At 46.4% G+C, this 15,358-nt stretch overlaps 2 protein-coding genes across 7 annotated transcripts in view; one reads left to right on the top strand and one right to left on the bottom strand.

Annotated features, from left to right (window-relative positions):
• Nucleotides 1–15,358, top strand: part of LOC108921627 (guanine nucleotide exchange factor DBS-like) — a 54,567-nt gene that overhangs the window by 25,843 nt on the left and 13,366 nt on the right. For all 5 annotated transcript variants that reach the window (XM_018731170.2, XM_018731168.2, XM_018731169.2 and 2 more), the window contains exons 16-18: nucleotides 10,742–10,808; nucleotides 11,709–11,824; nucleotides 14,769–14,838. In XM_018731170.2, coding sequence (XP_018586686.2) covers nucleotides 10,742–10,808; nucleotides 11,709–11,824; nucleotides 14,769–14,838 — 253 coding nt within the window. The remainder of the gene's footprint in view (nucleotides 1–10,741; nucleotides 10,809–11,708; nucleotides 11,825–14,768; nucleotides 14,839–15,358) is intronic.
• LOC108921630 (lactosylceramide 1,3-N-acetyl-beta-D-glucosaminyltransferase A-like) lies at nucleotides 2,930–14,832 on the bottom strand. 2 transcript variants are annotated; one of them, XM_018731174.1, is made up of 4 exons: nucleotides 14,049–14,832; nucleotides 12,824–13,032; nucleotides 8,172–8,268; nucleotides 2,930–4,523 (listed from the first exon to the last, which is right to left on the bottom strand). In XM_018731174.1, the coding sequence occupies exon 4, from the start codon at nucleotides 4,255–4,257 to the stop codon at nucleotides 3,136–3,138; it is 1,122 nt and encodes a 373-aa protein (XP_018586690.1). In that variant the 5' UTR covers nucleotides 4,258–4,523; nucleotides 8,172–8,268; nucleotides 12,824–13,032; nucleotides 14,049–14,832; the 3' UTR covers nucleotides 2,930–3,135. The 2 variants fall into 2 exon arrangements, 1 of the variants encoding a protein (XP_018586690.1); XR_003797336.1 differs by lacking the exons at nucleotides 2,930–4,523; nucleotides 8,172–8,268 and adding an exon at nucleotides 8,395–8,463 and having other exon boundaries at nucleotides 12,824–14,832.

Here is a 15,358-nt window from a genome sequence, read left to right as displayed (position 1 = left end):
ACACTTCCTTTGTGTGCTATAAGTGTGTTGTATCGTCATGGAGCTGCTACGTTGGCACCACCTTGAACATGTCAACATCTTGACCGTGTCCTTAAACAGGGTAACTCAGAAGGACCTGGAAATGGGTGCAAATGGGAATCTCAGCTACAGCCGTTCCTTAACCCATAGTGGTTTGCAGCCGTTTTCACTGTTTCCAGTCCTTGGTGTTTATTTCAAGCTGAGTTTATTTCACACAAGTGAAGTACTTTATAAATACATCTCTACACGGTCTTTAATTTCGCAAAAATATGTACTTGGTTTAAGAATAGGAATCATTTACTCAATCAGTAAAAAAGAGCTTGACTCCAGTAATAATAATAATAATAATAATAATAATAATAATAATAATGTCACGCGGAACCAAGGACGCCGGGACAGCTGGACCCAAGTGCAGGATCGTTCGTCCGGAATCAAGGGATCAGGCGAGTTCTCGTTGTTGAGGACAGGCGAAGGATCGGTCGATCAGCGGTCAGAGTGAGAGCGAGGATCCAAGGATGTGGTCAAGGGAGGAAGCGAAGGGTCGAAAACCGAAGAACGGATACTGGAAACAAGGGATGAGGAAGATCAGGAAATAGCGTAGGAGGACAGTTGTCTCAAATGAGATTCAGCGAGTGTACGGGAGCCGAGGAGGGTCTTTTAAAGGTGAGTGCTCAGTCAGGTGTTTGGTGTCAGGTGCTGTCAATTGTGACGTGGGTGTGGACGTGACAATAATAATAATAAATGAATAATAGTTGTATAGCTGACATCTTTCTCACTGGCGACTTAGAAGTTGCAGTGTTGCGTTTTTATATTGAACTGCTTAAGCTGAGGGGGTGCGGTGGCGCAGTGGGTTGGAACACAGTCCTGCTCTCCAGTGGGTCTGGGGTTCGAGTCCCGCTTGGGGTGCCTTGCAGCGGGCTGGCGTCTTGTCCTGGGTGTGTCCCCTTCCTCCTCCGGCCTTACGCCATGTGTTACCGGGTAGGCTCCGGTTCCCCGCGACCCTGTATGGGACAGGCAGTTCTGAAAATGTGTGTGCTTAAGCTGATTTACCCATTTATACAGTGGGTTAGTTTTTAGTGTATCAATTCAGGGTAAGTACCTCGATGAAGATGCTACCCCGGAATTTTACAGTAAACTAGTGTTCATTGTAACTGTGCCCCTTTAATACACCGTTTAATGTTCTTATTGGGCCACAGTGTAAAAGCAAGGTTACCATGGCATGGGGATGCAGTGTATGACATACACTTGTTTTAAAAACAAAACCATGATGAAGGAGAACAGACATTTTCTTGTCCAATGACTTGGAAATCCAAAGTTTTTTTTTTTTTTTTTTCTCACAGGTTTCAAATTTAATTAAAAAACATAATAAAATAAAATGTACTTCAAATACAACCTGAGAGTGGTTGAGACCACAATTTTTGTACAGCTCGATAAATGTAAACTGTAACATCATACAAAAATATGCACCGGTGTTCGTAGAATGCAGTTCAGGCGTTTGAAAAATGGCTTGAGTCACAGACGTGGTACTGGGTATTGTGAATTTCACAGTAAAGTATACACATATTACGCTGTGGTACAATTCTGCTTGACTGAAATGAAATCTGGATTTGATCTTTAGGTTTCGAGTTTGCATTCCAACATTTAAATCAAATCATAGGAAAACAAACTTTCACGTAAGAAGTTAAAAGTGCCCACTTGGACTACAGTAAAATGGAGAAAGTGTGTTTTTTTGGTCGTGGTAAATCATCATTTACCATAACAGGGTTTGACATGGCAAAAATAAAAAATACTCGTGGTCCGTTTTGCCAAAAGTAGGTTTGTGTGTGTGTGTGTGTGTGTGTGTGTGTGTGTGTGTGGGCGTGCATGCACGCACATGTGTGCATTTGGTTGGAACAGGTCACTATGCAGTACATCTTAAATCATCATAAATACTTCAGATTCCGGAAAGCTATACCAATGCATTAGTGCAGGGCTCTCTCCTTCTCTCTCGCTGTGCATGTGTGTGTGTATGCACGGGAGTGCAAAGCTCAGTATGTGTTTCTGCGTGTGTATAAATAAATATGCATGTATATATATATATATATATATATATATATATGCATAGTTATATATTTTATATAAATATATATAGGTGGCGAGGCAGGTTTGGCCTGTATCTGCTCTCTGGTGGGTCTGAGGTTCGAGTCCTGCTTGGGGTGCCTTGTGATGGACTGGTGTCCCGCCCTGGCTGTGTCTCCTCCCCCTGCAGCCTTGCACGCTGTGCTGCCGGGTTAGGCTCCAGCTCGCCACAGCCTTGCTTGAGACAAGCAGCTTCAGTCTGTGTGTGTGTGTGTGTGTGTGTGTGTGTGTGATTCTTTCCTGCAAAATAAAAGTGAGTAAACCCCTCTCCCATCCCCATAAAAGGAACACTTAGAGGTGGTTTGCATAACTATAATAAAGTGGCCCTAAAACACATCCAAAGAATTAACTGTCATCACAACAGAGATGGCAAATTTGTCATCTGATAAGAACTGACCCCAGCTTTACTTGCCAATGACTGGATTTCAGAGGCCTCGCATCTCGGACTTCTGGAAGCCTCCTGAGATGCATCTCCCCCTCTGTTGCTGCGTGCTCAGAATCCCTCCTCTGTCACTGTGTTTCATCTGCATAGGCCACGCGCACACACACACCCGGATGTACAAATGCACGGGGGAAGGGGATGAAACGTGAAGCATGGGGAGCCATATTTTCATTCATTCTTAATTGGATAGGATGGGATGAGTTCAGAAATGGAATTAGGAGCCTGGCAGTCGTCACTGTGTCTGGAGAGCACTGCATCAGCAATCCATCAGTGGAGTGGGGGGACTTGGGGTCTGCTCCACTGTGGCTCGCCGAGGCCACCATCCCTCCATGTTGCAAACCGGAGCAAGGGTTTATCGAACAAGCAGACATTCTTTATTTATGTCTCCCAGTGCAACCAATAAAATACAAAAGAAGTCAAGTATTTTTTGACTCCGTGGAACGGAGCATTGAGTAGGTAGGTAAACATCGAGTACGAGTGCTTTCTTTTAACTTAGGCCTTCAGGATGCTCAGACAAAACTTAATGGGAAAAACGCCATAGCTAGCTTGCTTCTGCACTATAAAAAGGCCGCCTTGCAGGGGTAAGTGGTGAAGGGGTTTGGCATACAGAAGAGCTTTATTTTCACCATGGTGCAGTAGAGCCTGCCCAAGAACCACGATGTAGTCTGCTTGACCTGGGGGCTCGTGGCCTCCTTCCACAAATAATGCATGTCTTTCACGTGTCCGTGAGAGGTCATCATCTTGTCGTAGACGCATATGTGGTATGGGACTTTTTCTCCTCCAGTGAAGTAAATGTGTTCTTGGGGGGAGACCCCCATCACGTTGGCGCAAATCCCCATGAAGACGTCATCTATGTAGAGCGTGGCGTTGAGAGTCAGAGATGCCTGGTAGATCTTGGCGACTACGTTCCTGGAGACCACGTAGCCGGCACCCGCCGTGTAGTCTGGGTAAGAGGACCACTGGTACATCTCGTACGGAACGTAGTACTTGCTGTCTTTGCGACGGATAGGCGGAGACCCCTTGTGCACGTGGCCGATCCAGAAGTCCTGCACATTCTTGCTGGCCATTTCCTGCAGATAGTGCACCAGGTTGGGGATGTGCACAAAGACGTCGTCGTCTACAGACATGAAGAAGCGGGCGTGAGCGCAGTAGGCATGTGCCCAACGGAACTGCATGAGCAGCTTGACCGTGAGGTTGTGGAACGTGTCCAAAAAGTCCTGCTGGATGAGGTCTCCATGGCACCAGTCCTCTTGCATGAGGTCCTGCTCAACCTGGGAGTGGCCGGACTCGCCCAGCATGAAGAGCACCCTAATGTGGACCCCCAGCTCATGGAAAGCGTAGGTCTCGTTCCCCCAGGTGGAACGGATGCCCGCTCGCCGCTCCACATTCTCCGGGGACGATTTGACCAGGAGCAGCAGCAGCACGTCCACGTCGGTGCACTTGCGCTTGTGGTTGATGAGGTAGTGACGGCTGCCGAAGCGCTCCGCCTCCTCGCGGCTAACAGTGAAGCTCGTGTTGAGGAAGTTGTAGCTGTTGAATAGGTAGCGGTACGAAAATGACTTCATGTAACTCACGATGTTGTTGTCCAGCTGCTCCCAGTAGACCATCACCACCGAAAGGATGAAGCACGTCGTCATCAGATGCATCAATTGGCGCTTCCTAATCCTTCTCAAGTTCATGTTTATTCTGCAGTCCTTCCAACTCTGCTCCTCCCTTCTCCGTCAGGTCCAGCAGAATGCGTTTGTTGGGGAACACCAGCTACTTGCGCAATGATCGAAATGGAGTTCCATCGTATCCGTCCCTCATTTGGGGCAGATGGATTCTTGGAAGGAATTATCTTCACCCAGGCAGTTGGCAGCTGTTGGGTTCCAGTGAGTCACACCATGCTGTCATCATCTTCAGTCAGTTACTGAAGTCTTCAGTGGAAACCAGAGCAACTCTGCCTCTGAAACATAATTAAATATACCCCCTTTTAATCACATGATAAACAATACTGCAGATAACATCAGTCTAAACAGAGCTAAGACCTGGCAGTCCTCTGTTTCATAAAGCACAAAGACAGAACTTAATTCATGTAGCTCTTGAGTCTTGGGCACAGGTATGCACTACTTTGTCAGAACTGGATTTGAGTTATTTTAGGTGCTTGTGGTTTATTATCCCTACTGAGCTGCCTGGACACCAGACAAGAGTCCATAAAAGTCCCGCCCTTGGATGTCCAGGATGTTCTCCTGCAATTGTTCCCCCATAGTGTGTGAATGACAGAAAGTGTGTGTCTTTCACTGATGTATGGATGAGTGACCCATTGTAAGTAGTGTATCTAGAAGTGTAAGTCACCTTGGTGAATAAGGTGTGTGGGCTGATAACACGACATAGAGTTCATTGGAAGTCCCCTTGGAGAAAAGCATTTGCTAAATAAATGTAAATGTAATGTAGATGTCTTAATAGCTAGTCGCTGTTCAACGAGGACTGTTTTTTCTTCAGGACGATTAGGTCACCTCAACAAGCATTTCCTGTTTCTAGTGGAACTGAGCGAGGGGTTCCATTCACTCTACTCTACATACTACTCTACTCCACATTCTACTCTACATTCGACTCTCCACTGAAGAGTCAACTTTATTCATCTCTTTGCGTGATGTAGCTGCTCGTGGATGTGAAAAGCTGGTACGCTCGTTCTTCAGCTTTGTCACAGAGTTTTCACTACTTGACAGGTCTTGGAGTGGCTTAAGTTGAAACCAAACTGATGAATAAGCTTATAACCCATCTGTCTGAGAGCCACTTCTCTCCTGATCTCCTGACATCTCCATCAATGAGTCCGACACCATCTGTTATGGTTATCGGTGAATTTGCCATTTCAGTGTTACTTCTGTAGGAGCTACTGGAGGGATGTGAACCAGCAACAAATGCGTTGATAATCCTGTGTCTATGCCTACAGCTCTTCGTCTGTTCCTGATGCTTTTTTGGGGAAAAATGTCTAAGCGATGTGTCGGTGTGATTGGAAGTTATGTGTGCTTATCGACTCGGGTCAATGTAGCTTTGTAAGACCTTTGTAATGTACAGTGTCCATAGCTGGTATAAACTCTGCCATATTTAAGGAGTACCATGTTCACCGTTTCCAAAAAATACCTGTAAACACACCTTTTAACATTTTAGCAACATTTTTAAAGAATGCAACTGCTACTTGAGGTGAAAGGTATGGGTTAGTGGCGCTCAGTTTGTTGCGCTCAGTGTCCACATCTCCTTCTTTTAGGGTCATATCCGTCACACGGGAGGTGAGAGAGGGGTGAGACTTTAGATAATAATAGCAGGAGAAGTATGTTATATCCCTGCGGATGGAGTGGGCGCGCACTTTGTTAAATAACACAGTTACCGAAGAGGTCCCAGGCGACTAGGGAGCCCGTTATTTGGCCTGCGCAAGGCGTACAAGTTGACCCAGTCTCTGTGCAGTTCTGTAAATGTTTTAATGTAATCAGATCTGAGGACTCGTCTGCGGGTTTTTAACAGGAAAACATTTTTTTGTTAGATGCTGTCAGATCTTGGAGTGTGAATATAAAAGCCAGCGCAGCGATTGCAAGGGAACCCAATAATAGCGGGCTTTCAGTAACGCATGAAATTGCTGAGAGCCGCGCGGCGGCTTTTTGGTCAAACAATGACTCCGCATCGCAAAGTTTGCACTCAGCAATAGCAACAATGAGGTTTTCAACAAGAGGCCCAGAACGTTCCCCACCCTGTGAACACAGGGATCATCAGCTCGGGACTCCCAAATTGGCCTGTGCCTTTAAAACAAAAAAGCTTTTATGGATCATTAGGACCTGCGTATCGCCCCCCCAGGGCTGCTACATCTATATGCCTTTATCTTCTGTAGAGATTCTCGTTCATGTAAAAACTGCACACGTGTACCCTGTTTACTCTGGGACACTGTTTGCATTGCCGATGTTGCATCGCGAGGTTGCGACATTTGTCTGGGGAGAGATGAACGTTTCATTGTTGATGCAAAAGATGCCGGATTTTTCCTTCCCCTTTTTAAGTCGTCATGCCTTTAAAAACTGTATACGATATACTACACACACACACACACACACACGCACACATTTTCAGAACCGCTTGTCTCATACGGGGTCGCGGGGAACCGGAGCCTACCCGGTAACACAGGGCGTAAGGCCGGAGGGGGAGGGGACACACCCAGGACGGGGTGCCAGTCCGTCGCAAGGCACCCCAAGCGGGACTCGAACCCCAGACCCACCGGAGAGCAGGACTGTGGTCCAACCCACCTCACCCCCTTTACGATATACTATTTTTATATATATTACTTGTTTATACTGTATATCTTAGATTATTTAGAATTATTATGAATAAATTATTTATGTGTTTATTTAGGTGCACTGAATGTGCAATTCATGATTCTTGTTGTTTGTAGCAGTTTACAGTTTTGGTCACACTAGAGTTTCACACATTTTCAAAGTTTCACTGGTAATAATTCACTTCTGCCTTGGTTTACAGTCATTCCGTGTAGCTGCTTCGTGAGTAGGTTGGAGCGGGACAGACGTGCACACCAAATGCGCCGCTTATTTTAGGAGAAGGTATTTAGAATGCCCTGGAGCCAAAGCGTGTAGGGTACTATGGTGTGATGAGAAGAGCTCCCCTCCCCTGCCCTGTTGGACAAGATCGACGTCAGACTTTGTGTTCTTCCTCTGTTCGTTAATACTGTGTTTTACATATATGTGCACGCAATTTTTGTGTATAATTGTTATTCTGACCGCTGGAGATATTATACAAGCTACATTTACATTTACATGTACTCATTTAGCAGACACTTTTGTCCACAGTGTTAATTTTTATCTCGGAAAAATATGATGAGTTCATTACACGAACAGAGACACTTAGATGTGGTTGCATGACACTTAGTGCAGTTAGTTTCTCTTTCCACCACATGAATCACAGTTACAAGTATTTTAGAAAAAGCTTTTCTTCAAAGCAGCGTTCAGTGACTTGTGCACTCTGGCTGAGTCACTTAGAGCATTAGATATACCGTAGTAACATCCCTGCAGCCATTCACACCCCTCTACAGCGCAGCAAGAAATTTCTCCTTGCCTCTCTCTCTGTCACGCGCACACACAGACACAGATAGAGAGAGAGTGGGCAGTTAACAGTCATGAGTTCAGAACAAAGTAAAAAACAGAATATAGGAAACGTTTGAATCGAAATATTCAGTCGGACTTCAGTAGTCTGAAATTCTTCAACAGACAAACAGTTCAACTGGCAACAGGCTGTTTTCATAAAGATTCCAGGAGTGGTGGTGGTGGTGGTGGGGGGTGTGGAGCCTCGGCCCAGACTGTGGTGTGTTTTTTCCATATTCTGAACGCTCGCCCTGTAACTTTCCCTCCCTGCCCCCCTAGGAAAAGGCGAGTCCCCCACTCCTGCCCCTATAGCTTGGCAGCAAATCGCAGGTCCGCACTTCAGATGAACGCTACCGAAACGGCTCCAGCTGCTCGTTTTCCTTAGCGGGCGAACGCCCCACGCTGCCCTTACTCCGCTATAAATAGATGGACGGGTCTTGGGGGGTGCCCAACGAAGCCCCCCTAGCAGGGCTACTTACCGACGTGCCGCAGTCCCTCTGAAAGCTGTGCGGAGTCCAGCGGGCCCAGAGCATGTTGCGAGCACTTCTGACCGTTCTAGAGAGGCTGATGCTCCTGCTGGAGAGGGAGGGGGGAAGGGAGGCACGTGGGGTGGGGGTGGGCGGATATTTTAGTCGCTGTGGGCCATCAGCACAGCCATGCACCTTTGTGCGAGTGCGAGCGCAGGAAGAACTGTTTCTTCTGCAAGACGGCTGCGCTCTTCCTGTGCCATGCAACGCTCCCCCTACATGTTCCCGCACTGCTCCCTCTATGCTGCGAGGAGGAGGAGGAGGAGTGGGAGGGGATGCAGACACACAGTATTAGAAAGGACCACGTGTATGTCTGTGTGTGAGTGTGTGCTTGAAAATAATACATAACAAAGCAGGAATATTTGAGCAAATAGTGTTTTTGTTTCTATGGCAGCACATTTTTTTTTCAAACCTGGGTCCTAGTTTTTGGGAGGTAGCAGGTCGCATAGTGGTTAGAGCTGCTGCTGGTATTTGTACCTTATATGTTCTGGGCTCCAATCCCACCTCCTGCTGTAGTGCCCCAATCAAGGTGCTTACCCTGCTGTACACAGTAAATGGGTAAATCAGTGTAAGCAGCTTCACGCTGTCAGTCACTTTGGGGAAAAGTGTCAGCAAAATAAATAAATGTGAATGTTCAAAGGACAAGGCCCTACAGTATTATGCTGTGTCCTGGATGTAATGAGTTGGGAGGAGTTTGCAACCCTTTCATAGTGAGAAAGGACCTCACCGTGTGTGTGTGTGTGTGTGTGTGTGTGTGTGTGTGTGTGTGTGTGTGTGTGTGTGTGTGTGTGTGTGTGTTCCAAAAGACCACATAAAGAACTAGGGATAATTACACTAATTGTGCTGTTTCTATGGCAACACATTTTTCCTCTTTGTTGCTTCTATGCATGGCACAGCTGCACGTTTCACTGGAAGAACTCAAGTTGGTCCCACAGCTTGCTCAAAAGTACCAGAGCAGGACTACTCTCAGACAGAGTCCGAAACAGTGCAGTTCCCACGACCGGGTCGCCGTGCCGCCATCCAGCATCTCGACGATCCCCGGATCCCCCAGGAGCTGCTCACATACACTAACGAAGTAGTTCGTAGGAGAGCTCAAGGGAGTCGCACTAATGTGCTCCCTTTTGACCTTATGATCAGAAACGGCGTACAAAACAAAGATTTTTCTCCATTTGTGTAATATTCGCATTCCCTGGAGCCGGCTGCCCTCGAACCCCTGGGCATCAGAGTTTTTTTAATCTTTGTGCTGCCGTCTGGCTTTTTCCACTCCGTATTTGCCTTTAATAACAGTAATAATAATTTCACTCATGTACTTTGTGCACAGTCCTATGTTAAGTGTTCTGAGATGTTGAGAGGCTGAACTCATCGAAACACATCCAGTGCATTAAAATTAGAGTCCGTCTCTTAGTGTAGTGGCACACGGAATGTGTGTGCGCATGTGTGTCCATGGTTTTCGGGTGTGAAGCCTATTTGCATTTGTCCCGGACGTTGTTTTGGCTGCTCTGGGCCTGTCGGTCCGAGGCTGTAGGTTCGAGGTGCTGCTCTGAGGGACAGCGGTGTCGACGTGTGCCACCTGGGTACTTCCTGCCCTCCCTTAAGAGATGCAGTCCATGAACTGCATCATTTAAATTTCAGTGAATTAATTTTCTGTTCCTGTGTTGTCTTAAGGGGCACCCTCGTGTTTTATAGCCCCCCCCCCCCCCCCCGAAATCAGTTTACAAAATTATTTTATTGAAGAGGGGGCAGTATTGTCTCAAGGGACGCAGATCCCAGGCGCGTATTATTGAAGCAGCATTAATGGTTAATGACATCCCTGGCCATAGCAACAATGTGTGCAGTAAAAGGCAAAACTTTACTCTTCATGTGAAACGGAGGAGCCCCCAGCACCCCCCCACCCTTGTTCCACTTCCCAATTCAGTGAACTGATGAAAAAAGCAGTGTGTTGGTGTGTCCTGTTGCCTGGATGCAGGCAAACATTCTTAGAAGCCACTATAAAACACACCTTGTTCGTTCATTCATTCATTCATTCATTCATTCATTCAGACGGTATCATGCATTCTTGTTCCGGGAGGGCAGGTGAGATTGTGCATCACATTGCCATGTGAAAATATGCAGTGTTAATGGATGCAATTTCTGATTGGTGAAAGTCTTTGTATTCATTTAAGGTCGTGCATAATTATTGAGTCTTTAAATATCATCTTCATTTAGTTTGTTTATATTCTTTTCTTAAGAAAACATTTTCACAGCTCTGGGACTATGAGATGCGGCCAGGTCACAACAGAATCGGCGCCGTTAGCCAACATATTGTTTCTCCTTGATAAAGATGGCAGCGAGATTGTCTTTTGTGCTGCTAACAGTACTTTTGATAATTACGCTACAGTACTTTAACAATACTTTTGAAATAGACCATCATACCTGACCACAGTGCCCTGTTCAGCGCTCGCATGGGTCACATGGCGCTTTCGTAGCCCGCCTACAGTTACCACATAGGCCTGCTAATGGAATCTGTGTGCATGTCCTCCTAGGCACATCATGAACGAGCTGATCGAGACGGAGCGCCTGTACGTCGAGGAGCTGCGCAGTATCATGCAGGTGCGTTCGCACGACACCATCACGGTTCTGCTCGTAACCAGGGCACGCGGTCGTCTCCCGGGGTGCTGCGGCCTGTGCGGCCGTTTAACCGCAGCCATACTGGTCTGTGTGGAGAGCTTAGGGCCTCAGTGCAGGTGGCGTGGTCGCTGAACACTCAAAGTGTGTGAGAGCTGGGCACTGAACAATTTTCCTACAGTACGGTACAGTCCTCCACTTAGAATGGACTTCCGTCCCAGTGACCCTGTCGCAAGTGAAAAATCCCCTTGTTACTGTTTGATATGAAACATAATGATATATAAATAATTAGCATGTATGAATACTGCGTTATATAACAGGGTTTTCCACAAATGTCACATAATATCCACATTGAAATAATACTAATACAGAACAATAATATACAGCGCAGCTTGGAATTACAGAATGTGAACCATCTGCGTCAATTACTTTTACCACGAAATGGTTATTTAATGAGAATCAAGTGCTTCTCCTCTGACATATTACGTGCGTAAAGACCAATTCCTTACATTGCTTTAGAGGAAATCGTGTGTAGTAGAAACAGGGAAGTTGTGCAGGTGTAAATTTAAGTGAATCCCAAGTAGGTAAGTAGGATGAGGGGTGTAAATCATAGTCATATGTTCGTAAACGTTTTGTACATTTAACATTTAGATTACAGGTTATTTATGAGTACTGCAGTTACTACTCTACAGTCTTCCTTAATGAATGATCGATACTCTCTCTTTGCTAGCCATTTTAAATACAAAGTTACTTTAAAGGAATCACAAATGATAAGTTTTGTAAATCCACGCAAGTCGAGCGTCCCAAGTCAAGGGGCACCTGCTCACTGAGAGCCATCCCCAGACCCTGATCACCGTTAACCTGGAACACGACGGCTCGTTCCAGGGCTACGTCGCCGAGCTCGAGAGAAACGAGTTCTCGCACCTGGTGCCGGCAGCTCTGGAGCACAAAAAGGAGGTGCTTTTCGGCAATCTCTTCGAAATCTACGAATTCCACAACAGGTAAGAGATTGGTTTCCTGTCTCGGCGCCGCAGCGTGTTCTCACACCACGGGGAGCAGCGGGCCTTAAAGCTGTGCGTTTAAGTAATAAATGACTGCAACGATGACACACGGTGTCCTCGAGCACAGAAAATAAATTTGTACAACGCGAATATGGAGCCGATTCTACGTTTTCACCTCAAGGTTTGCGCATAACTTTTTGTGGCTTTTGCAATGACGCATGGCTGCTGGAGCTGTCATCGAAAGACCACCTTTTGCGCGTTATACCCTACAGACACAACGTAACATTTATGTGAAAATGGCAAATTCCACGTAATCCGCATGAGCAGATAATATCTGTACAGTTACACATCCTCGATGGAGTGGAATTCAAGTGATGATGACTGATGGCATTCCTGCTAGTGAATGCGAGAGAGATTGAAATGAAAAATTGTCCGCGTGCTTTCCATAATGAACTATATTTATTCTTTATACAAGTATAAAAGTATTAGTATGAACGTATTAATTCCCTTCTGTTTTTTGAAATAAATTACGCATGTAGCCATTGCAGTTTTTTAAAGAAAACGTGTTCTGTTCACAGTTATATACTGTATACAATAAAAAAGTTCATACTATATAAAGTTTATATGTACTATAGTTTATTCTTTCTGGATAAGTTGCAACAATTATTTATCCACCTAATCTGGATTCTCAATAATTCTGTAAAGACCTTCAGGCATTACATTACGCATAGAAAAGTGACGTTCCTAATTGATTGTAACCACTATTTCGCTGCAGTGTTATTTGTGTCGTTGTGCTAATGAACTCTACGTGGCTTCTGGATGTCGGCTGCGCACACATCTCCATATCCGGCTGACCTCACCGCCTGTGCCTCTCGCACCCCAGCCTATGGTCCAGCCCATGGAGAGACACAGCGTTGATTGAGCGCACTGGTGCTGCAGACACACCGTACCTTTACATGTGTACTCGGTAGACGGAAAAGGAGGTAAAGAGCAACTTACAGGTGCCGAGATGAGCCGGGGAGGTATTTGGTTTGCGCGTGGCGATCAGTGTCTCTCGAGCTCTGAGTTTAACCCGAAGCTCACAATTCTGGTCCCACTGGTTGGGGCGGAAATGCGACTTGTTTGCCCATGCAGAATGCAACTCATGGCAATGATGACTGCAGGCGAGGGACACAATGGGCTCCCTGTGACTCGATCTGTCTGTGCCCCTAAACAAAAAAGTTTGTCTCAGGGGTTTTATATGCAAAGGACAAGAAAATAAGGGGGAAAAAAACAAGGTCTCCAGGAAGGAAACTGGGCTCTGGCAAGGTGGGGGAGAAGGGCTTGTTCAATGCACACTTTTTTTTTTCCCCTCCCTTTTGCATGTGCAGTAACACAAATGAAAAGACATGAGCGGTTTCCAAGGCAGTGGCTTCGGGGGAACTCGGAGCTGTGCATCAGAGAGGCGAACGGTTCCGGCGAGCGCAAAAATAGTAACGTCTGACGACACACACATTTGACATTTTGAGTTGCGTCACAGCAAACAGGAACTCGAACGAGACGCATGGCAGCTAGATGTACGGCAGCATACCAGGGTATGAAATGTGAGAACACCACCTAACAACAGTATTATTATATATAGCTGGACGTGCCACAGCTCTTCTAGGAGGTTCTTGTATAGATATACAGACACAGCTGTCTCCCCTTTTATGGTGATTATGTGCATCTTTAGTGTTGTTAGTAACCAACCGACCAAATTAATACTGTTCCTTCTTTATAATCACGTCACGCAGTTTACCTTGTTCACAAAGGTAACGCTAGACTGGGGAACAGCCTTTAGAGCCCTCGTTTCCTACCACGTTATTCGTGGGCTGGTTCCCAAGTGTGAATCCCCAGCTCAGGATGAGTGAACTCAGGGTCGCCCCTCCTCCGATGTGCAGTGTGCCAGCTGCTTCCTTTGACGCACTTTAATTAATGTCACACACTTGCGCGGTTGCCCCGTCCCGCTCTGGGGTACCAGCTGGCATAGTGGTTAGAACTATTAGCTTATGGCATGAAGGTTCCCACTTTAAGTCCCACCTTGCACTCGATCAAGGTACTTACCTTAAATTGATAGAGTAAAAATGGATGGGTATTTCTTTGTGTATAAAACGCGGTAAAGTGCCTTAGGTGGAGGTGGAGATCCTGAGCTGCCTCACCTACTCAGACAAACACAGGTCAGTTTGTATGCCTAAAGCTTCCTTACCACAGATCTCTCGTCGGACAAGGTGGGGTGTTGAACCCGGATCCGAACTGCAAGGAGAAACAATTTGCTTGCGACCACCTCTTTGATATGATGGGTCCCGGGCACTTCTGCTGTTATGCTATGTTGTGATATCGTCACCAGCGTTATCTGCACTGTGAATGTTAGACCTGTAGTCAAGTATTCTCAGCCGTTGCCGTAGCACCTGCCGTTGACTTGCTGTTGTTGATTGTTGCGTTGGACGGTATCCAGGGTTTGTGCAATCGGAAGGTTAACGCGCACACACACAAAAGGTCACAGACACTGGACAGAAATGGCGCATAGTGTAAATGGGACACCCTGAACAGGCGTGGTACAGTGCACTCCAAGTAGGTTAATTCAGTCGAGTCTCCGGCGCTTCCCAGAAAGGGCAGAATTCCTCGGTGATCGCCCAGAAGCCCTGGCACACATACGTGCCCCACAAACCCGAGTGCAGTTGGACGGTGGGGCAGCGTGGGCTTTCTGACTTGGCCCTATAATTACACTCCCAGATGAGCAAGCCCTACAGTTATTCTGAGGCCCCAAATAACCTCAGAAATGCAAAATATTTTTTTATCTATTGCCTTTCAGCTGAACTCCTTTTCTTCCCCCTCGCCCCAGCACCATTGTATCGTCGTCGAATATAAAGATTGATATCGTGTTCCCCTTCTTTTCACTTCGACCCGTTCGCTTTGCTGTTTCCAGGACCTTCCGGAAAGAGCTGGAAAATTGCATTGAAAATCCAGAGCTGGTTGCTGGGTGCTTCTTGAAAAGGGTAAGCAAATTACTCATGACATTTGTGTCTCTTTTTTTGATGCATTTCAAAGGGAGAGGAAAGGAAATTCTAAAAAGCAGGTCCCGGGGCCATGCCAGTGGCATATCGCTGAGTTGCCATGCGCCCAGCAGGGAGGATCTGAGTTCAGATCCCTGCTCATGCATCAGTAGGCATTTCTGTTCCCTCGGGTGGGTGACATGAGGGTCCTCTCCCCTTTGTTACCCACAGCTGGTGTTTATGGGGCTGCGAGGGAGTCGGCGGAATAGCGCTTCACCCATTGCCCGATGAGGCCTTTGGCCTATAGAGTTAAAACCTCTGCCGATTCACAGCTTGTATCACTGAAAGGGGCAGACCCCTGCGCTCATCTCTCCTGAGTCGGTGTGGCTCTCTTTGTCTGAAGGGTGGACATGAGAATTATGTAATCGACCAGGATTAAAACCCATGAAAATGCAGCCAACAATTTGGTAATGTGCTACATTTCACTGATGTTATTAATCAATGACATAATTGGGAAAATCTG

This window comes from Scleropages formosus, chromosome 25 (genome assembly GCF_900964775.1).
Source record: "Scleropages formosus chromosome 25, fSclFor1.1, whole genome shotgun sequence".
Lineage (NCBI taxonomy): Eukaryota > Metazoa > Chordata > Actinopteri > Osteoglossiformes > Osteoglossidae > Scleropages > Scleropages formosus.
Note: the sequence above shows the minus strand (reverse complement) of the source record. Positions and strands in the feature narration are given on the sequence as shown.